The following is a 22,550-nucleotide window of genomic DNA, read 5'->3' on the forward strand; positions in this document are numbered from 1 at the left end:
CTGAACACACACTGAACACTCACTAAACACACACTGAACACACACTGATCTTACACTGAACACACACAGAACACTCACTAAACACATACTGAACACACACTGAACACACGCTGAATACTCAATCAACACACACACACTAAACACACACGGAACTCACATTGAACACACTGAACACACACTGAACACACAGGGAATGCTCACTAAACCCACAGTAAACACACACTGAACACACACTAAACACTCACATTGAACAAACACTGAACACATTGAACAAATGCTGAACACTCAGACTGAACACACACTGAACGTTCACTAAACACACACTGAACACACGCTGAACTCACACTGAACACTCACTAAACACACGCTGAACACTCACTGAACACACTCACCCCTCTATTGCTGGTATTGTTGCACACTTGAATAATGTCACCGACCTTCTAGCATGTAGAAGTTGAGAACATTTCATTTTCTTTTTTTAAATCACAAGACAGACGGGGCACGTCAGACATGCTGCCTTTATCATCTCAAGGTCTTCTTCTGACGATGGTCAATAGTCTCTGTATCACAAATATGTCCATTCTCATTCTCTTATAGGACATAAACGTGTAGAAAACACATTTTCACATTATAAAACAGTAAAGAAGTGAAACTATGGACACATTCACATATCCTCGAGGTTACAGGTGGCTAATTTCATATCTCACTACGACGCACCACCTTGCCAGTTGGCTAGCTAGGCACTCGGTTAGTAACACGGTAGGTGTTTTTCTCTGTGCCTGGAGAACTTTAAAACAAGCATCACGTATCTCCCTGATACCTTTACTTGTTTATACATTCACTTAACATGTATAGTAACACTTTCATGCACTTAAGGCCATCTTTGCTCACCTGAAATCACAAAACATGCACGGAACATTTGACATGTATCATCACTAGATGATGATACATGTCTATTGATACTGCCTGTATCATCACTAGAGCTGTGTTCGAATACCCATATTAACATACTGTATACTACATACTTAATGAAAATATACTACATACTATATACTATTAGTTGATTTTAGTATACTGTAAACAAACGGTATCCTTTCAGTTGAGCATACTAGCGCTACACCTGTCTACCGGAAGTTGATGCTGTTGCTATGCAACCTCGTGCTAGCTTGTTAGCATAACAAATTACTAGCTAGACACTTCAGGTGTGTTCGTAAATTCAATCTGGAGTGCCAGGGTGCGCTCTGGGCGTTCGTAAATTCAGAGCGTTGCCAGATTGTCCATTTGTAAATTCAGAGCGCTTTCCTCTCGGAGCGTTCAGAGGGCACACTGGACGCTCAGGCCGAGGAGTAGGTGGTTGATCCGAGCGTTCTGACCGTCACAACGGCAGTCAAGCACGCAAGCTAACCGGCTAACGTTAGCTACATCCAAACACAAATGAGAGAACACCTCACTCTGACCATTTTACTCGCCCTAGCAGAGCTGGTTAGGCTGTTTTCATGTTTTCCAGAGCGTTGGTGACTGCAACTATGCCGCTGACATTGAGCATTACTTAGTGATAACCACAATAACCATCTTATATCCTAAAATACTAGTCTGCTTTACAGTACCATGTGAATGAGCCACATGTCTAAAGATATTACCCATAATAATAATATGAAAAGGGGGGGTGTCTATTTGTTATGCCTAGTATTACTATGGGTCCCACAGTATCATTCATTACTGACTGATTAGCGCCACCAGCTCACATTGCTTACTCATGAACCTGGACAGCTCATAATGTAAATCTCACTATCTGTACATTTCCAGCCCGCTCACTCACCCTCACACATTCCCTGCTCTCCAGTATGAGTCAAGTGAGTCAGCCAGTCAGTGAGTCAGCCATTCAGTGAGTCAGCCACTGAGTCAGCCACTGAGTCTGTCGGTGAGTCTGTCGGTGAGTCTGTCGGTGAGTCAGTCAGTGAGTTAGTCAGTGAGTCTGTCAGTGAACTCAAGTCATTTTGTTCACCTGACCTACAATTCCTTACAATCAAATGCCGACCACATTACCTACCAAGAGAATTCTCTTTGATTTTAGTCACAGCCGTGTATATCCCCCCCAAGCAGACACCTCGACAACCCTGAAATAACTTCATTGGACTTCATGTAAACTGGAAACCACATATCCTGAGGCTGCATTTATTGTAGCTGGGGATTTTAATTCTGGATCATTGATACTATAACTTCCACTACGCATACAAAGCCCTCCCTCCCTCTCCCTCCTTTTGGCAAATCTGACCACTACTCCATTTTGTTGCTCCCAGCCTATAGACAGAAACTAAAACAGGAAACGCCCGTGCTCAGGTCTGTTCAACGCTGGTCCGACCAATCTGATTCCACCCTTCAAGATTGCTTCGATCACGTGGACTGGGATATGTTTTGGATAGCATCGGACAACAACATTGATGTATACGCTGACTCGGTGAGCGAGTTTATTAGCAAGTGCATCGGTGATGTTGTACCCACGGTGACTATTTAAACCTTCTCCAACCAGAAACCGTGGATTGATGGCAGCATTCGCGCAAAACTGAAAGCGCTAACCACTTCTTTTATCATGGCAAGGCGACCGGAATCATGACTGAATACAAACAGTGTAGCTATTCCCTCCGCAAGGCAATAAAACAAGCTAAGCATAAGTATAGAGACAAAGTGGAGTCGCAATTCAACAGCTTAGACACAATATGTATGTGGCAGGGTCTACAGTCAATCACGGATTACATAAAGAAAACCAGCCCCGTCGCGGACACCGATGTCTAAACAACTTCTTTGCTCACCAAAACCTGTTGGTTCTACTTCACCGCAGCCAACGTGAGTAAAACATTTAAACAATTTAACCCAGGCAAGGCTGCCGGTCCAGACGGCATCCCTAGCCGTGTCCTCGGAGCATGCGCAGACCAGCTGGCTGGTATGTTTACGGACATATTCAATCAAACCCTATTTTCAATCAATCCCTATGCTTCAAGAGTGCCACCATTGTTCTTGTTCTAAAGTAAGCTAAGCTAACTGAACTAAACAACTATCACCCCATAACACTCACTTCCGTCATCATGAAGTGCTTTGAGAGACTAGTCAAGGATCATATCACCTCCACCCTACCTGACACACTAGACCCACTCCAATTTACTTACCTCCCCAATAGGTCCACCGGCGACTTAATCACAACCACACTGCACACTGCCCTAACCCATCTGGACAAGAGGAATACCTATGTAAGAATGCTGTTCATCGATTACAGCTCAGCATTTAACACCATGGGTCTCAACCCCGTCCTGTGCAACTGGGTCCTGGACTTTCTGACGGGCCACCCCCAGGTGGTGAGGGTAGGAAACAACATTTCCACCCTGCTGATCCTCAACACTGGGGCCCCACAAGGGTGCGTTCTCAGCCCTCTCCTGCACTCCCTGTTCACCCATGACTGCGTGGCCATGCACACCTCCAACTCAGTCATCAAGTTTACAGACGACAGTGGTAGGCTTGATTACCAACAACAACAAGAAGGCCTACAGGGAGGAGGTGAGGGCCCTCGGAATGTGGTGTCAGGAAAATAACTTCACGCTCAACGTCAACAAAACAAAGGAGATGATCGTGGACTTCAGGAAACAGCAGAGGGAGCACCCCCCTATCCACATCAATACAGTAGTGGAGAAGGTTCCTCGGCGTACACATCACGGACAACTGAAATGGTCCCCCCACACAGACAGTGTGGTGAAGAAGGTGCAACAGCGCCTCTTCAACCTCAGGAGGCTGAAGAAATGTGGCTTGTCACAGAAAACACTCACAAACTTTTACAGATGCACAATCAAGAGCATCCTGTCGAGCTGTATCACCGCCTGTTACGGAAACTGCTCCACCCACAACCGCAAGGCTCTCCAGAGGGTATTCCGGTTTGCACAATGCATCACCTGGGGCAAACTACCAGCCCTCCAGGAAACCTACACCACCCGATGTCACAGGAAGGCCAAAAAGATAATCAAGGACATCAACCACCCGAGCCACTGCCTGTTCACCCCGCTATCATCCAGAAGGCGAGGTCAGTACAGGTGCATCAAAGCTGGGTCCGAGAGACTGAAAAACAGCTTCTATCTCAAGGCCATCAGACTGTTAAACAGCCATCACTAGTGGCTGCTGCCAACATACTGACTCAAATCTCTAGCCACTTTAATAATTCAAAATTGGATGTAATAAATGTATCACTAGTCACTTTAAACAATGCCACTTTATATATTTTGTACCCTACATTACTCATCTCATATGTATATACTGTACTCTATACCATCTACTGCATCTTGCCTATGCCGTTCAGCCATCGCTCATCCATATATTTATATGTACATATTCTTATCCATTCCTTTACACTTATGTGTAAAAGGTAGTTGTTGTGAGATCGTTCGATTATTTGTTAGATATTACTGCACGGTCAGAACTAGAAGCACAAGTATTTCACTACACTCGCATTAACATCTGCTAACCATGTGTATGTGACCAATACAATACAATTTGATTTGATTTTGAGTCTGTCAGTGACTCAGTCAGTGACTCAGTCAGTCAGTCCCAGGCAGACAGTGGTGGCTGGCCCAGGGTTGTTAGCTACCGTAGGTTCGTAAGTGCTACTGTCTAGAAACTCTAGTTGTTCAGCAGTGTAACTGCACGGCCCGGGCACTGGTCTGGTCTGGCGGCTTAGCTGGGCTCCTCCTCTCATCGCTAATAAATCCTCTATTTACCTGGACAGCCGGTCCGTTTACCCAGGCCAGACTCCGACGACAGGCATTGTCTGAAACACAAGTTTCCTGACGGTTAAGCTGTAGTGTCCTAATAAAGCGTGACAGCAGATCGACGGAGCCTGCTGTGACACAGAGGAAGGAAGGAGTTGGAGAAAGTAGAAGAGAGAGAAGGAGATAGCGGGAGAAGGTAAAGAGAGAGCGAGACAGACAGCAAATAGAGCGTTTGTTGCTTTAAGGAATTAACTGGGTCTGCTTTTCTCTTGTACCTGTTTGTCTTTGTCATTATGGCGCAGACTGAGCTGACTGCAAACATGCAGGTATGATTTTAGGCCCAAGTTAAGACGATGAATCATCTCAAAATGATGATCAATTCGGCAAACGGCTGGCTGATAAATAATGTAAGCTTTTCTCTGAGCCGCAGAGGGATTCATTAGAGCTAGGTCCGATGGGAACCTTCTGCTGAATTTCAAAAAAATGTACCTGGGTTGTAGAGAGAAGACCCTCCCTTTTTCGCTTTCTTTCTTTCTTTCTTTCTTTCTTTCTTTCTTTCTTTCTTTCTTTCTTTCTCTGTCTTTCTTTCTCTCTCTCTCTCTCTCCTTCTCTCTCTCATTCTCTCTCTCATTCTCTCACTCTCTCTCTCTCTCTTTCTCTCTCTCCTTCTCTCTCTCCTTCTCTCTCTCTCTCGCCCTGTCTCTTCCTCTCCCCCCGCGCTACCTCTGTAGAGACGATATTAGTATTTCACTGTTGTCCAGGTGATATGATCACCAGTATGGCAGCCGTGGCTCAGTAACTGGTCATTGCTGGCTAACTGAGTGTTACCTGGCAACGGAAGCAGCTCCGTTGCCCTGGGTTTTTAGGCAATGGTGAATTATGCAATGTGTGTTTAGCCCGACGCAGTCCTGAAATATGCCTTTGTTTACTCGTTCACTGCTAAGAACTCCACAGAGATTTTCTGCAAGAGCTATACCTTAGTTGTTGAGGGAATAATCAGAATTTTCAGGAAAAACTGAATTTTGACAGCACAGGGCCTTTAAGTGCCAGTTGTGAAAAATCGAGATCAAAACCTGAAGTAGCCTTCTCACTCAAGTCCACTCACTCTTCCTCTCCTCTGTGTTCCTCTGTTCTAGACTGCGGCGGCAGAAGAGCCCGGGCCTGTTTGGGAAGATGAGGTCAGCTCGGTTCAGCCCGGAGAACCCAGACGGACCGCCCAGCGACCCAGACGAAGAGGAGGAGGAGCTACAGATCCAGATCCCATGAACAAAGGAAGGACACACGGACTCTGACTTAGGGCCTCTTCATTTCCCACCGTGTGAGTCCCGTAGACAGACAGACTGATAGTTGGACGGCTGTGATCTTGACGCCTACTCATCACCATTGACCTGGCTCATCCTGGTAGAGACAAACACTGGCACATGGTTGCCATGGACACCTGTCACCCCCTGTACCTGTGAACTACAGCGCTACCAGCAGGGGCCCAGAGGGAGCCTACACGACGACTGACAATACACTACACTACCACACTCCAGTACAACCCACAATGCACTGCGGTTACAAGCCACCACGGCCTGAGCCTACAGTCCTCTAGCTCCCTACACCTCAACCGCCATTACCGTCGCTCCCATATCTTCAACACCCACGGTGTTGAGAAACGCTCTCTCAATCGCACTCCTCAGGCGATTGCTCACGCCTCCTATTTCACCCTTCCGTCCCTTTCTCTTTGCGTCCCGAGTTCCTTCACCCAGCGAATGTTGTACAGTATCCGTCCTGATGTATAAAAATGTAAAAACCACTCCAGAAAGGGGCTGTGACCTAGCTGTGACGTTCCAGCAGTGTTCTGGTAATGTTATGTAATGCGTTTGGATTTGTGTCGTTAGCTGTACATACAGTTCAGTACAGGTAGGGCGTTTGGCCCTCGGGTCACTGTGCTATGGGTGTGTGTTCGGCGCCTGGCACCTGGGGTCGTCATTACTTCATCAGTGTTTTGGGCTCAGCCTCAGACAGCTAAATCCTTCCAGTGTTCTTGGGAGAGACTGGGACTGGATATGAAGGACCTTCACTGCTATGTCCCCTTGTCCCCTCACCATAACCACGAAGGGTACTTGTGTAGAGGACGGGTCCGTTAGACCTACAGTATTAACTTCTCGACATAGTGGGTTGTTCATTCTGAAAGAGAAGTTTGTGGTCAACACACACATCCTTAAAAAAAGCGTAGGTGCCGGGCTGATTAAGTATATTATAGAAAACAACAGAAAAGGGCCTGCACACTGCACGGCTTTGATCCAGAAGGATCTTCGTCAGGCCAAGGCCCTTGTGGATCGAAACGTTGTCAATGATGTGGTAATTGGGAGCATATTCAGTGTGCAGGCCTTTCTGTTCAGTTCATTCTGAAAGCAATAAGACAGCGGCTATCACTCCCACTTACTCATCTGCTACTGCGGGGACCAAGTTATTTGTAACGGTCATGCAAATTATTTATGTTGATGTTTTTGATAATTGATCTGTACTGTGAACCACAGTGTTTTTTTGTATTTAGCTCTATAAATGTTAGTGTACGTATAAACCTTGCGTTGTTTGTCTCTCTTCGTGAGCATTGTCTCAGATGTGTGTGTGTGTGTGTGTGTGCGTGTGTGTACGTGTGTGTACGTGTAAGACTGCATAATATCTTGACAGAGGGTCATTTGAACATCAGAGCCATCATGAACTCAACGTGTGTGTAGGGGGGAGGGAGGGGGGGTGTAAGCATTTGAATGCTTATTGTGCCATGAAAGAAGCTCAGTATTTCCTTCAGGCCAAGGTGGAGGTGAATCATGAAATGAAAGACAGACCGATGTGTTTTCTCTCAAAAACAAGGCACGTCCATCTCCGAATGTAATACCTTCCCTCGTCTCGGGGTAGAAGAGAAACTCCATTGACGCTGTTTACTTCCTTGTGTTTATTCAGTGGGAATCTGGTCAACAGACGCGGTGTTGTCCAGCCTACTGCAGGGGCGTTTCCCGTAGTTCTATCAGACGTACGACACCGAGCCTCTTAAAGGTCTGGATCTAATGGATCTCCCTGCCCTCTGTCAGCAGCGTAGTATCGGACAGGAAGCTCCCCGAACAGGAGCTGTTCTTCCCTCCAATGGTCTTGTCGTCCTCCTCAGGCCTCTCGTGTTCTCCCACATTAAACTTTAAAGCCTGTTTTTATCTCCTTCCTTTCCTCTCCCTCTAGGTGATGAATAATGATGCAGTACAGTCACTGTGGGAGATTTGCCAGGCTTTGGTAACGTAATACCTCTCTTCAGAGACCAAAACAAGCCACCAGTGCTTCAGGAGGGTTAGACTCTCAACTCTACTCCAACACACACAGACAACGTGTCGCTACCGTACGACAGTGCAACATGGCGTATATTTTGTGTCATTGTTCTATTTGTGCCAGTGGATTGACTTGAACATCCCTTGGCTTTTGTACTGCGACATAAAGTGACATTCACCCAAACTCTGTAATTAGTCATATAATAGGATTGTACACTGAGTGAACAAACCATTATGAACACCTGCTATTTCCATGGCATGGACTGGCCAGGTGAATCCAGGTGAAAGCTATGATCCGTTATTGATGTCACCTGTTAAATCCACTTCAATCAGTTTAGATGAAGGGGAGGAGACAGGTTAAAGAGTTAAGCCTTGAGACATGGATTCTGATTGTGTGCCATTCAGACGGTGAATAGGCAAGACCAAAGATTGAAGTGCCTTTGAACGGGATATGGTAGTAGGTGTCATGCACACCTGTTTGAGTGTGTCAAGAACTGCAACGCTGCTGGGTTTTTCACGCTCAACAGTTTTCTGTGTGTATCGAGTATGGTCCACCACCCAAAGAACATCCAGCCAACTTGCCAAAACTGTGGGAAGCATTTGAGTCAACATCGGCCAGCGTCCCCGTGGAACGCTTTTGACACCTTGCTGAGGCCATGCCCCAGCAAATTGAGGCTGTTCTGAGGGCAAAAGGGGGTTCAACTCAATATTAGGAAGGTGTTCCTAATGTTTTGTACAATCAGTGTATATTCACCGCTTCCTCAGACCTGTATGGTTGTTCATGTTTTGATGTCTGACACTGGGGTATTGACAGGGCAGACCTCAGGTTCTCTCTGCTTTGGCTTTTTCACTCTGTTCTCTCCTCTGTGCCCTCTCCTCTGTTCTCTCTTCTCTCTGTCTTCTCTCTGCCCTCTCCTCTGTCCTCTCTTCTCTCTCTGTCTTCTCTCTGGCCTCTTCTCTCTGGCCTCTTCTCTCTGGCCTATCCTCTCTGGCCTATCCTCTCTGCCCTCTCTCATGTGACTGGGCTCTGGGATGGCTCTCTGATGTCCAGTGTACTGAAGACAATTCATTACAGCTCATTAAGCCCAGTGCATAAGGACAGAGAGAGAGAGAGAGAGAGAGCAATAGAAGCAAACAGACTGAAAAGGATGAGAGGGGGAGGGTTCTGTCTGACAGCTTTGATCAGATCATTGGAATTAGGCTTCAGACTGTTCATCAATACCAACCATTTGTAGGTTGGGCATTGGTGTCAGTTAGTAAGCAGAACAGGGATTGTTTTGTTTCTGTCTAATTCTATGCCCAGTCTATGGTGTATACATTTGTGTGGTCATATTCATGCGAGTGTAATTGTATGGGTTTGAGTCTGTGTGTTGTGTTGTGTTCTCTCTAAGCACACTGGGTGTTTCTGGGGCTGTCTGAGCTTCATGCTGCGTCAGGTTCTGTTCAGGCCCATTGGTTGCTGGGCCATTATTGAGGAGGCCCCAGTCACTCAGTCCCTGTGTCAGTCAGAGTCCCAGCTCTGCTATTCTCTGCTCTGCTCTACTCTGCTGTGTGGCTTCCCTCCCGGTCAGAGACCATTAGCATCAACGACAGCAGGAGGAGGACCCAGATTACACTGCAGAGAGAGAGAGAGAGACAACGCTCCTCTTTCCTCCTCCTCTGTCCCTCTCTCTTTGTTGAAGTCTCCTCTCTTTCCCTGCTCTCGCTGCACCATGCCTGCTTGAGTGTTACCAAAGCTGACGCTGGGTTCTGTCTTTCCCTGTTCAACTGAAGCAAGACCTGCACGTCCTTTTTCAGGGGCTTTACCGGCGCGCACTAATAATTCAGTATTCTGCATTACTGCTTGACTTGTACTGTAAGGATATTCTAAGAATACTGTAAGAAATAATGTAGGCCTAAATCCATGTTATTCCAATCCCTATATGTATTCTATAGGAATCTGTATTTGTACCGTGCACGTGCACTCTCTGTATCTCCCTCCCTCTCTCTCTCTCTCTCTCTCTCTCTCTCTCTCTCTCCCTCTCTCTCTCTCTTTCCTACACACTCACTCATGCTTGGGTGAATTGCTCCACTGGCTCTCTAGTGTTCAGTGGCAACTTAAACGAGATGGAGATAGACCAATGGTAACTCTGCCTGACTTTTAGCCCTGAGCCAACAATACTAGGCTATGGTGTGCTCTGGCTCTCCTCTGACAGACATGATAGTAATTATAGTGTGTGATATGAACCCCCTTAGACAGGGAAGCTTCATGAATATTTTATACTACTCTGATTAAGCTCCATGTAGGTTAAAGAACTAAACCATAGATCAGCCTCAAATACCATTTCCCTCCTTTTGATGGAGCCTGGAAGGCTATTTGTTGCGTTAGTCCCTATGTGTGTGTGTGCGTGTGTGTGTGTAGCAAGTGTGTGCCAGTGTGTATGAAGAATGAAAGAGAGGGAGTGCGTGCATTCGTATGTGTGGGTGCGCGTGCGCCGCTGTTTATGTCAAATGGAAACTGTACCGAATGTGCCTGTTGATATGCTGCATTGTTATTCCCGAGAGCGGCCTCGCTGTTCCCTCCACTGGGATGACTGGCACGGTACAGTACCACGCCATTGTGGGTCGCTCTGACTGCATCTGTCTCTGGGACTCACTCTTCTTTCCCTTCTCTCTTCTCTCACGCCGTCTTTGTTCAGCAAGACGCTCTCGACACCCTCGAGTACAGCGTGCTTCGCAGAAGTGTCAAACAGGTACAGTGCGGCGGGATAGACTGACACGGCATCCGTGCCCTGCCTGTGGTTCGACTGTTCTTCGGTATTACGACATTGCGAGAGCATCACCAGGTGATGCTTATCAACTGGTACCAGGCTGCGTGACTAGAGAGTGTTCACAGACGGAACGTTCTTTGTGGCTTCAAGCAGATCTCTGATTCTCAAGTCTTCAGGCTACTCACTCAACCAATGTGTCCAAGCCACTGTTTCTCCTCCTACCTATCCACTGCTGCATGCTACTGACGCCCATCTGGTTATAGATTAACCCTTCTGCTCCCACACCAGTCCCTGGTCTGCTCCCACACCAGTCCCTGGGCTGCTCCCACACCAGTCCCTGGTCTGCTCCCACACCAGTCCCTGGTCTGCTCCCACACCAGTCCCTGGTCTGCTCCCACACCAGGCCCTGGTCTGCTCCCACACCCAGCCCTGGTCTGCTCCCACACCAGTCCCTGGTCTGCTCCCACACCAGTCCCTGGTCTGCTCCCACACCAGTCCCTGGTCTGCTCCCACACCAGTCCCTGGTCTGCTCCCACACCAGTCCCTGGTCTGCGCCCACACCAGGCCCTGGTCTGCGCCCACACCAGGCCCTGGTCTGCTCCCACACCAGGCCCTGGTCTGCGCCCACACCAGGCCCTGGTCTGCTCCCAACGGCAAAATATCACTCCGTCACGTATGAGTGCACCGCGTTCTTCCTCCTATTGACGTGCTGTTCACTTCAGTTGGTTGCACCAAAATGTGATTGGACACTGGGTTGAAAAACGCGACGGGATCTCTTCTTCCTCGCGTCTATTCCCACCTCATTCCAACATACGCCGAGGGTACAAAACATTAGGAACACCGGCTCTTTCCATGACATGGACCGACCAGGTGGAAGCTGCGATGCCTTATTGATGGCACTTGTTCAATCCACTTCGATCAGTGTAGATGAAGGGGGAGGAGGCGGGTTAAAGGATTTGTAAGCCTTGAGACATGGATTGTGGGTTGGACTGCAACGTTGCTGGGTTTTTCACGCTCAACCGTTTCCTGTGTGAATGTTCCGCTGTGCAAATGGTCCAAATTGTCCACCATCCATCCGACTTGACGCGACTGTGGGAAGCATTGGAGTCAACATGGGTCAGTATCCCTGTGGAAAACGTTCGAACACCTTGTCCGAGTCCTGACGAATTGAGGCTGTTCTGGGGGAGGAGGTGCAACTCAATATTAGGAAGGTGTTCCTAATGTTTGGCATACTCAGTGTACTTTATACACATGTAATATAACTATGGAAAGGTGTAATGACAGATAGGCACATCCACATAGTTTCACATACAACACACCCACGCACACAATCTGCTAACAACAGGTAATCGAATGTGCGAACTCAGCTCGCTCCCATGGGTGTTTGTCAGTGGAGGAGGAAAGTAGTAGCTGTGTACAGTGAGCATGGATGCTACAACCATATAATACTGTACTGTGAGTTTATCCACATTTTGTTGTGTTACAGCCTGAATTGAAAATGTATTCAATTGAGATTTTTTTGGTCACTGGCCTACACATATTACCCCATAATGTTAAAAATGTATTACAAATGAAAAGCTGAAATGTCTTGAGTTAATAAGTGTTCAGGAGTAAGTTCAGGAGTAAACATTTGTTTAACAAGTCACATAATAAGTTGCATGGAAACACTGTGTGCAATAATAGTGTTTAACATGATTTTTGAATGTCTAAGTTACAGTTTTGACTTAAATCTGCTGGAAAATCTATGGCAAAGACCTGAAAATAGCAACGATCAACAACCAATTTGACAGAGCTTCAAGAATGTCGAAAAGAATAATGGGCAAATGTCACACAATCCAGGTGTGGAAAGCTCTTAAAGACTTACCCAGAAAGACTTGCAGCTGTAATCGCTGACAATGTTAAATCTAACATGTATTATCTCAGGGGGCTGAATACTTATGTAATGAAGATATACAGGGCCTTGCCGAAGTATTCACCCCCCCTTGGCGTTTTTACTATTTTGTTGCATTACAACCTGTAATTTAAATAGATTTTTATTTGGATTTCATGTAATGGACACACACAAAATAGTCCAAATTGGTGAAGTGAAATTAAAAAAATAACTTATTTAATAACTTAAAATAATAATAAAATTAAAAAACGGAAAAGTGGTGCGTGCATGTGTATTCACCCCCTTTGATATGAAGCCCCTAAATAAGATCTGGTGCAACCAATTACTTTCAGGAGTCACATAATTAGTTCAATAAAGTCCACCTGTGTGCAATCTAAGTGTCACATGATCTGTCACATTATCTCAGTATATATACACCTTTTCTGAAAGGCCCCAGAGTCTGCAATGCCCCCCCTCTCTCTCTCTGCCTGTCTGTCTGTCTGTCTCTCTCTCCCTCTCTCCCTCCTTGTCTTGGTATTTCACAATAGGCCTGGGTATTCTGTACAGTGTGTATTGGCCCCCCTCTCCACAGACCTGTGCTGTGTGTCATCGCGGAGCTGTCAGTGTTTGTAGCCCAGACCATAGTTAGTTTTGTTCCTTTAGTCCATTGTGTAATCACTCAGCCTTTCTCATTATGAAGCTAATGGGTTTGAGGCAGGGAAGGAGTAGATTAAATTGATCGGAGCATAATTATGCTTGGGGACCAGCGGATATTCACTTTAATCTCTGGATGTGTGAGAGCACACGCTTTTGTCTGGGGATGTGTGTGTGTGTGTGTGTGTGTGTGTGTGTGTGTGTGTGTGTGTGTGTGTGTGTGTGTGTGTGTGTGTGTGTGTGTGTGTGTGTGTGTGTGTGTGTGTGTGTGTGTGTGAAGGACATTATGTGCGGCATATGTACAGTATAGTATATTATGTGTTTGTACATTTAGCTATTCTGCTCCAAGCCATGTGCACAAACATGAATATTTAATCGTTTTTATTTTTCCTTACTGTGTGAGAATGTTTGACTTTCAATGTTTAAATAGCCTGTGTCATTCACAAGGCCTTTAGGTGCATTATTTTCTCTTTTACGTGTTCTTTTCCTCCCTGTTCTATTTTCACTGTTTCATTATGTTTTTAACAGGTTGTTACATGTGAATCATAGGTGTGGGACTAGCAGCCATCCCACTACATCACAGCACAGCTACTCTGTGTCAGCCGTGTTCTGATAGGGTGATGATATTACAGCTGGAGCTACACTCCTCCAGGTGACATCCAGAGGCCCACTGGTAGGGGCACACACACACACACACGTGCACGCACACACACAATCCAGTATTTTGACTCTTGCAGGGCTGGTACTTGCCATTGAGACGATGAGACTGACAGGTGAGATCAACATACTGTGTCCTCAACACACGTTGTTGGAGTTGGCTGGTGGCCAGAAGTTTGTTTCATAACTTGGATGTGATTGAAAGGTAATTTGTAATTTAGACATTGTCGACAGGGAAGTTGTTTCTCTTGGATTTGATGAATGAATAATGAAACTGAGAGGTTAGATTTTTTTTTTAATTGTGTCTTCTTTAATCTTTTTTTCCCCACTTGTTAGAGACTCACACACCCACACAAATGGCAATTTGGCTGTGCGAAGGAGATGGAGCTAATCCAGAGTTCAGGCCTCTTAAAAATATTGCCTTTACTGCTGGATGAAAAATGTCAGATGTTGTAAAATGAGAGAGTTTGACGCTGGTGTAGATGCGCTGTGAGATCTGCCCGTGCATCTGTGAGAGAATATACATCTCAGGTACTGTTGAGAACAGGGAGCTACTTAGGGGTCAAGAGGGGTAAAACAGTATAAGGATTGGTTGAGGTGATTTTGAACAGGATTTTTTATCAATACTTCAAAGCTGTGATGATGCTGTTCGTAATGTGTTATCATCACAAGGCATAGAGCATAGGCATGGAGAAAACATCAATTGATCTTCTTCATCCCAACTTTCATTTGATAGCTTGAAATTCTAATCTTCAATTCTAATAAAACCGGGTCAATCTGGTGAGGGTAAATATTTTCATTTCTTATTCCAATTTTGTGAGAGATCTGTCCCCACAGAGTGAGGAGGCAGCTAGGAAATGGTGACAGGACAATCAGTTGGGATTTCTAAAGAAAGGAACAAGAAAACAAAAATAAAAAGTCCTCACTGCTGTCAGAGTGGGAAAAAAAAGAGTGTGCTGGATTCCAGAAAGTAACAGACAGCAAATAGAGGAATAATAGACATTATTGCCTCACTGGCAACAAAGAACTCCATCCCTTTTCCTTTCATAAAAAAATGTTACTTTGCCTCTAATGTGCTTGTCGTACATCAAAGTCCCACCGCGTTTTTCTCCTCATGTTCTTGGCTTCCCTTCCAAGCATCACAAAGCTCTGTCTCAGCACACAGCAGACAGAAAGACATTCCATCTGGGATTTCTCACAGAGCAGATTTCATTTCTCCACGTGTCTTTTTGCTTTCTCTCAGATACTGTGTCACATGGCCCTCATGCCATGTACTGTATATCCCAACGACCACACCTCCCCCAAAATAGGGATTATTAAAACACCCATGAAATGAATAGCTCTATTTTCTGCTGAAGTACTGAGTACTTGGCACTTTACTAGCACTAGTAGTAGGGGTAACAACAATTTTCTAAAAATATTTCTGGTAGAATCTGTAACCTTATCAACTGTCATAACAATCTGATAAATGTGTAGTGTTGATACATTATGGTTGACAGGAAACTATGTACATTACCACTTTCAGGGCTCAACCTGCCTTTAGACTGACTGGCGCTGGGTTCCTTACCTCTGGGTAAGAGACACAAATCAATTGTGCTTGCTCTGTGTCACATAGTATTTCTGTCAACAAGCGGCTATTTGTGTTCAAATAAAAAAACGAGCCTTCTGGTCTACAGTTTTCTCTGTTAAACAAAAACGGTCGATGCTGAGTCTCCTGTATCCAGTGCACAGTGAGTCCTGGGCCCATATCCACAAAGCGTCTCAGAGTACGACTGCTGATCTAGGATCTGTCCATACATTCCTTTTCATTATGATTTCAAAGTCAAAACTGATGCTAGATTCGCACTCCAACTCTGAGATGCTTTGTGGATACGGGCTTTGTGAGACTATCTTAGGTCTGTCTCTTTGGTTTATAGCATCAAGGCCAGCGCATGACGGAGAGGCACTTAGGGTGGCTACAGTCACCTGATTAAGATTTGCAGACTTCCACTACACTCTGAGAAAAATAAGTGCTACATAAAACCATAATGGGTTCTTCCATTCTCCCCCTTGGCGACCCCTCTGAAAATAACTATTTTTTGGTTCCAAGACGTAACTCTTTCTCTAATACAATGTTCTATGTGTAGCCCTTTCACCACAAAAAAAGGTTCAACGTATAACCTTTTTCACCACCAAAGGGTTCTACCTGGAACCAAAAAGGGTTATCCTACAGGGACAAAGAGTGTACTTCACACAATACTTGAAAATACTTGCAATACTAAGTCCTTTCTCATGGTGACCCAGTTTGGTCAAACCTAGAGCTGTGTTAGGAGGATTAAGGGCCACAAAGCATTTCTCTCTCCTGCCCCTTTGGCACTCCTCTCCCCTGGGACACTGGCGGGCAGACTGGCTACACCTCCGTGAGTCATGTGACGACAGAGAGCATGTGAGAGGAGAGCGCTCAGCTGCTTTTTGTTCTCCCGGAGAGAGGAGACGAAGACAGAGTGTCTGGTCTCAGGGACAGTAATTACAGGTCCTGTCACCTGACTCCATTCTACCCCTCCATTAGAGACGACACAGGCTGTCATAGCCTACACCCAACACCCCCCTCCTCACCCCTCCCCATCCCCCCACCCTCCTCTCCTCCTATTGATTGAGAGTTCAGAAGCGATGTGTGGTAATGGAGTTGATGTGAGTTCAGTTTCCACTGAACAAAAGGTGCCGGTACAGTGTAATGCGGTCGGTCACAACTTGTTGAAGGGCCTGTCAAGGTTCAGGTTAGATGACTTATTGTGTCTCCCTGTCTAAGTGGCTTACAAACAGGTTGCTGTGTCCAGACTGTCTGCTTGTACTGTGGCCTGGTGTTCTTCTTCCTCCACACCAGGACTGCAGGTAAAGTTCAGACGGCATGCTCTGTTGGAGTTCAGTGATAGACACGCACAGTCCAAGCTCCACTATTTGTTGTGTAGTGGTGTGTGTTTCTTGATGTATGGAGTTGACTGTTCTTGTCTCTTGGTCTACTCTACAGACCCTCGTCCTCTTATTCCTCCTCCTCTCCTTTCAGTTGTGTGCGCACACTCAAAAAAATAGCGTGACCAGGTGTTGGGGTGAGCACTTCTACAGAGCACAGATCAACTTTATTATCCCACCAGGGGGAAATTAATTTGATCATGTGCTTAAAAATACAGTACATAAAACAGAATAATACACAATAAAAATTCATTTGAAAGTGCAATAGCCTACATATTTACAGTGAAAGTGTAATATGCTGTACACTTAACCTCTCCTGGATCGGTGTCCCCCCCCGCAGGATGGTTGAGCTAACGTAGGCTAATGCGATTAGCATGAGGTTGTAAGTAACAAGAACATTTCCCAGGACATAGACATATCTGATATTGGCAGAAAGCTTAAATTCTTGTTAATCTATCTGCACTGTCCCATTTACAGTAGCTACTACAGTGAAATAATACCACGCTATTGTTTGAAGATAGTGCAGAGTTATGAACTTGAAAATGTATTAATAAACATTATTAGGCACATTTGGACAGTCTTGATACAATGTTTTGAACAGAAATGCAATGGTTCATTGAATCAGTCTAAACCTTTGCACATACGCTGCTGCCATCGGGTGGCCAAAATCTAAATTGCGCCTAGATTCCTAAGTTATATATTTCTCTTGTATTTCAAAGATGATAAAAAAAAAAGAAAACATGTTTTTTCTTTGTATTGTCTTTTACCAAATGTAATGTGTTATATTTTCCTACATTAATTTCACATTTCTACAAACTTCAAAGTGTTTTCTTTCAGATGGTATCAAGAATATGCATATCCTTGCTTCAGGTCCTGAGCTACAGGCAGTTAGATTTGGGTATGTCATTTTTGGTGAAAATTGGGGGGAAAAAAGGGTCCAATCCTTAAGTTAAGGGACCAATAGACTATCCACTGTACATCCTAATGGCCATTGGAATAAAAGAGTCCCTCATCCCCGTTCTGATCTTCTTTTGAAGATGTCTGTGTTTTGAGTGAAGGGGATGGGTACTGTCTTGAATTTTTTGGTACCTACTTTACTGGAGATATCTTTTTTGTCTACACCCATTCAGCACCGTTCACACCCTTTTAAGCTTTAGCCCCACCCATCTCTTTAAGGATTCACATGTGTCTATGTACTAATCAACCAAATATTTCAAGACTAGAGGCTGGTTTATACTACGGGTGTGTTCGTAAATTTATTTCACTTTGTTTGCCAAAGTTTACTGACACTGGCCGTATTCAACGGGTGTTGAGCATTTGTAAATAAGTCAGTTATTTTGCGCTCTGGCACGCTCAGACAAGAGTGCTCTGAAATTGGAGTAGATAGCCAGAGCGAATACCAGCTACATCCATTGACAGTTGTTGCAGTGAAAACTATTCTATTGAAATAGTTACTTGCATAGTGGAGTCTTTTGTATAGATATGTACCTAGCTAACTAAACAATGACCCATAATCCCAACTCATAACATTACTACCCTGCATGAATGTAGCTAACCAACCAGGTTCAATGTTAGCTAACATTACACTATAACTAGCAAATAGCTCTGAAATGTGAATCATTTTACTACACAGATCATACATGTAACGTTAACTAGCTAGCCAGCCAGCCAGCTAGCGTTTACTAGCTAACAGTTAACTTGAACTTGTCAGCATATGCGCTACTGGTGTTGAAGTCAGGTGCAGGAGAGCAGAGAGTTGTGATCAGGCGCACACTTTATTCGGCAGAAGAAAACAACAGACGGACACAACAGTGTCCAACAAACCTCCAGCCAAAGGCAAAAGTGCAAAACGCGACAAAGTCACACATAGGCAAAAATGTTTAACAATTAAACATACTTTGAAGAATTTAAGGTTGAAACATAGTACCTGGGGAAAAAACAGCTAGGCGCGTCAATACAAAACACGTAACAAACCAATTCCACACAAAGACATGGGGGGAACAGAGGAATATATATACATATATGCAGTTGATTAGGGAATGTAAACCAGGTGTGCGGGGAACAAGACAAAACAAATGGAACAATGAAAAATGGAGCGGCGATGACTAGAAGACCGGTGACGTCGACCGCCGAACGCCGCCCGAACAAGGAGGGGAGCCGACTTCAGCGGAAGTCGTGACAGGACTTGAAATGAAAACAACTTTCTGACAATTAGAAACATGTATTATCTGAAAATTTAGCTAGCTAGACTCTCTTACCTGTACACATGGATGGATGCTTCTCCCTCTCTGTCACGGATGCCATGGTTGCCCTTAGTTTGAAGATGTAATCCGGAGGCTTCTGTGTGTTCTCTTTTTGACTCAATCTGCATATTTGCAATCAAACGCCAGAATGTTCTCCATCTCCTTAGCTATCATACTCTAATTCCACTGATTTCAAAATGTGGTCCTCCAGAAAATGGAGAGCAACACTTATGCAGTTCTACTACGCAACATCTTTTTTTTAAAAACACGTTAGAAAGGATTACCTACACATACTGACCAGCTCATATTATAGACCGAAGCGTGTTACATGGCAGACCAATCCAAACTCATCTCTCGGCATGTCCAGCCCACTCATTACCTCAGCCAATCATGGCTAGCAGGACAGTTGCTCCCTTTTTCCATGGCTAAACCATCTAGGCTCGTAATTTAACAATTTATTCATATTTTATTCATATTTACAGATGGCATACAAGTTTGTTATTAAGGCACATGAAAGTTCACATGTTCCAGAAGGCATTTCTGGCCAAAAATGCATTTTGATAAAAATGTGAAGTGGTGATACGCAACATAAGCCCAGTTTCCTGAAACGAGTCACTTTTTTGGAGGATGAGTTTTGTGCTTCTTGGTCTCTACCAATTGTCCTTCCCGTAGTCTTGATCAAGCACTGAATCACTTGCACTTGCTTAAAAGGCCAATCAGTTCAGTAGTGCAGTTAAGTGGAGTGGTCTCCATATTTGTCAGGGAAATATCCTTTATGATTGGCTCGTATCTACAGGAGAGGGGTTTCTTACCTTTCCTGGAAGGTAACAGACAAAAGCAGACTCTCATGGTGCGTACTAATCCAAAACCTGAATTGGTCCATGGGTTGTCACAATTGAAATGTACTGTGTCATCCTTCCAAATCTCGTCTTGTTGATTTGAGGCTATGTTCACGGTAAAGTACTGAATGTGCAGGAACACATTGTTTGGGTAATGTTACTGATGCTATGCTCCTGATTTTGTGGAATGGCAGATGATGTGTGCCAAGAAGTGACAGATGCGTTTGTTATCACTCAATTGGGAAATATTAGTTGCTATGAGATGATATGAAATTTTAGAGAGAGAGCTGTGGAAGAGGTAGAGAGCACCTGGTTTGTATTTGAGAGAGCCAAATTCTGCATGAAACAAAGGTTGAGAATGTATCTCATAGGAGTGTTTAACGGGAGACGTCTTTGAGCTGGAAGGCACAAGTATATTCTCCATCCGAGCTTGAAGAAATGATGCTGTTTTGCCATCTGTTATGTGAAATACACAGTTCGGATTTGAAAAACTTCACTTTTATTGCCCCCGATGCATGTAAAATAGCATTTGTTTCTGTGCTTACTCTTAATTTGCACATTTAATGGCCTGCCGAATGGGAGCTCCATGCTAATGAAGCTGTGCCATTCTGTCTGTCTCTCCACCGCAGCAGTGTATTTCACAGCAGGGGTGATTTCCCTTTGCTTTATGTCATTATGAATTAATACATTTTGCATTATGGTACTAATTTCCCTGTTCACTGCCTCCTCTTTTACTTGCTTGTTTTGATAGTTAACTGTGTGTGAATGTGCGTGTGCAGACCCGTGTGTGCATACGTACGTGCATTCTCTTTGTCTACAGGTATGACATGCAGATAACATAATAAGTTCTGGAGTATCAGGAATATGTTCTGTTTCTGCAACTGATCTGCAGACTACACTCCTATGAGTAAGCCTGTCTCTTAGGGCAGTGGTTCTCAAACGATGGGTCTGGAAACACTTCTGAACTCTGGGTCGCTGCAGGGGGCCAGGTGTGTCCCTGGATTACATTTTTTGTGCATTGCAAAACATTTAATATAAATATATATATATATAAAGAAAGAAAATGTAATCCAGCGACACACCTGGACCCCTGCAGCGACCCAGAGTTCAGGAGTGTTTCCATATACAGTGGGGAGGACAAATATTTGATACACTGCCGATTTTGCAGGTTTTCCTACTTACAAAGCATGTAGAGGTCTGTAGTTTTTTTTATCATAGGTACACTTCAACTGTGAGAGACGGTATCTGAAACAAAAATCCAGAAAATCACATTGTATGAGTTTTAAGTAATTAATTTAGCTACAGTTCATTGAGGGAACCATAAATGCCAACATGTACTGTGACATACTGAAGCAGAGCATGATCCCCTCCCTTCGGAGACTGGGCCGCAGGGCGGTATTCTAACATGATAACGATCCCAAACACACCTCCAAGACGACCACTGCCTTGCTAAAGAAGCTGAGGGTAAAGGTGATGGACTGGCCAAGCATGTCTCCAGACCTAAACCCTATTGAGCATCTGTGGGGCATCCTCAAACGGAAGGTGGAGGAGTGCAAGGTCTCTAACATCCACCAGCTCCGTGATGTCTTCATGGAGGAGTGGAAGAGGACTCCAGTGGCAACCTGTGAAGCTCTGGTGAACTCCATGCCCAAGAGGGTTAAGGCAGTGCTGGAAAATGATGGTGGCCACACAAAATATTGACACTTTGGGCATGGTTTGGGATGAGTTGGACCGTGGAGTGAAAGAAAAGCAGCCAACAAGTGCTCAGCATATGTGGGAACTCCTTCAAGACTGTTGTAAAAACATTCCTCATGAAGCTGGTTGAGAGAATGCAAATAGTGTGTCATGACGTTGCCCTCTTTGGGTACAGCGAGCACCAACCCCCTCTCTCTGCACTATCCCCCTCTCTCTCTCTCTCTCTCGCTCTCCTACACCCAGGCTGCTGTTAAGCAGGTCATAAATTCCTTCCTCATGGCCAGACAGTTTTCATAGAGAGAACGAAGGAACTTCTTCCACCTCACAGAACTTGAGAACTGAACAATAGGCATGTTCTGGAGGATGTATAAACGGTCGGTGAAATAGCCAGCTACGAACTGGTCCATTTGGTACAATTTTGTGAAACTCATGAGAGACAATACAGCCACATTACCATAACCCTGTTTATACAAGAGTCTCCGTTGTGAGGCTTGCATCTAATTGTTGTATAAAATGAATGAGTAAAGATTAAACTATTTGTGAAATTGTGTAATGTGATTTTAAACTGTTTAATGAAGGAAACTCCAATTCCCTTTAGAATTGAACTAAATCATAGGACAGACATTGATCTGGCGTCATGGGACAGCCCCTTTCTGCTCTTCCGAATATAACCCCCACCTTGGGAATTTATCTTCAGACCATGCTTCTCTCAATTACGAGAGGGCTAAGGTTTGAGTAGATACCAAGCTTACCTCAGTTACGAGAGGGCTAAGTTTTGAGCCCATTGCTGAATTCTTAACCATACCACGTGGTTAAACTCTGAGACTATCGAATCGACAGAAT

General features: G+C 44.8%; 1 protein-coding gene across 2 annotated transcripts in view; it reads left to right on the top strand.

The window, feature by feature from the left end:
• Positions 1–7,317, top strand: part of LOC112249055 (coiled-coil domain-containing protein 102A) — a 77,297-nt gene extending 69,980 nt beyond the window's left edge. For both annotated transcript variants that reach the window (XM_042320913.1, XM_042320912.1), the window contains one exon: positions 5,885–7,317. In XM_042320913.1, coding sequence (XP_042176847.1) covers positions 5,885–6,014 — 130 coding nt within the window. In that variant the 3' untranslated portion in view covers positions 6,015–7,317. The remainder of the gene's footprint in view (positions 1–5,884) is intronic.
• The last annotated feature ends 15,233 nt before the right edge of the window (positions 7,318–22,550 follow it).

The sequence above is a fragment of the Oncorhynchus tshawytscha genome, linkage group LG04 (assembly GCF_018296145.1).
Source record: "Oncorhynchus tshawytscha isolate Ot180627B linkage group LG04, Otsh_v2.0, whole genome shotgun sequence".
Lineage (NCBI taxonomy): Eukaryota > Metazoa > Chordata > Actinopteri > Salmoniformes > Salmonidae > Oncorhynchus > Oncorhynchus tshawytscha.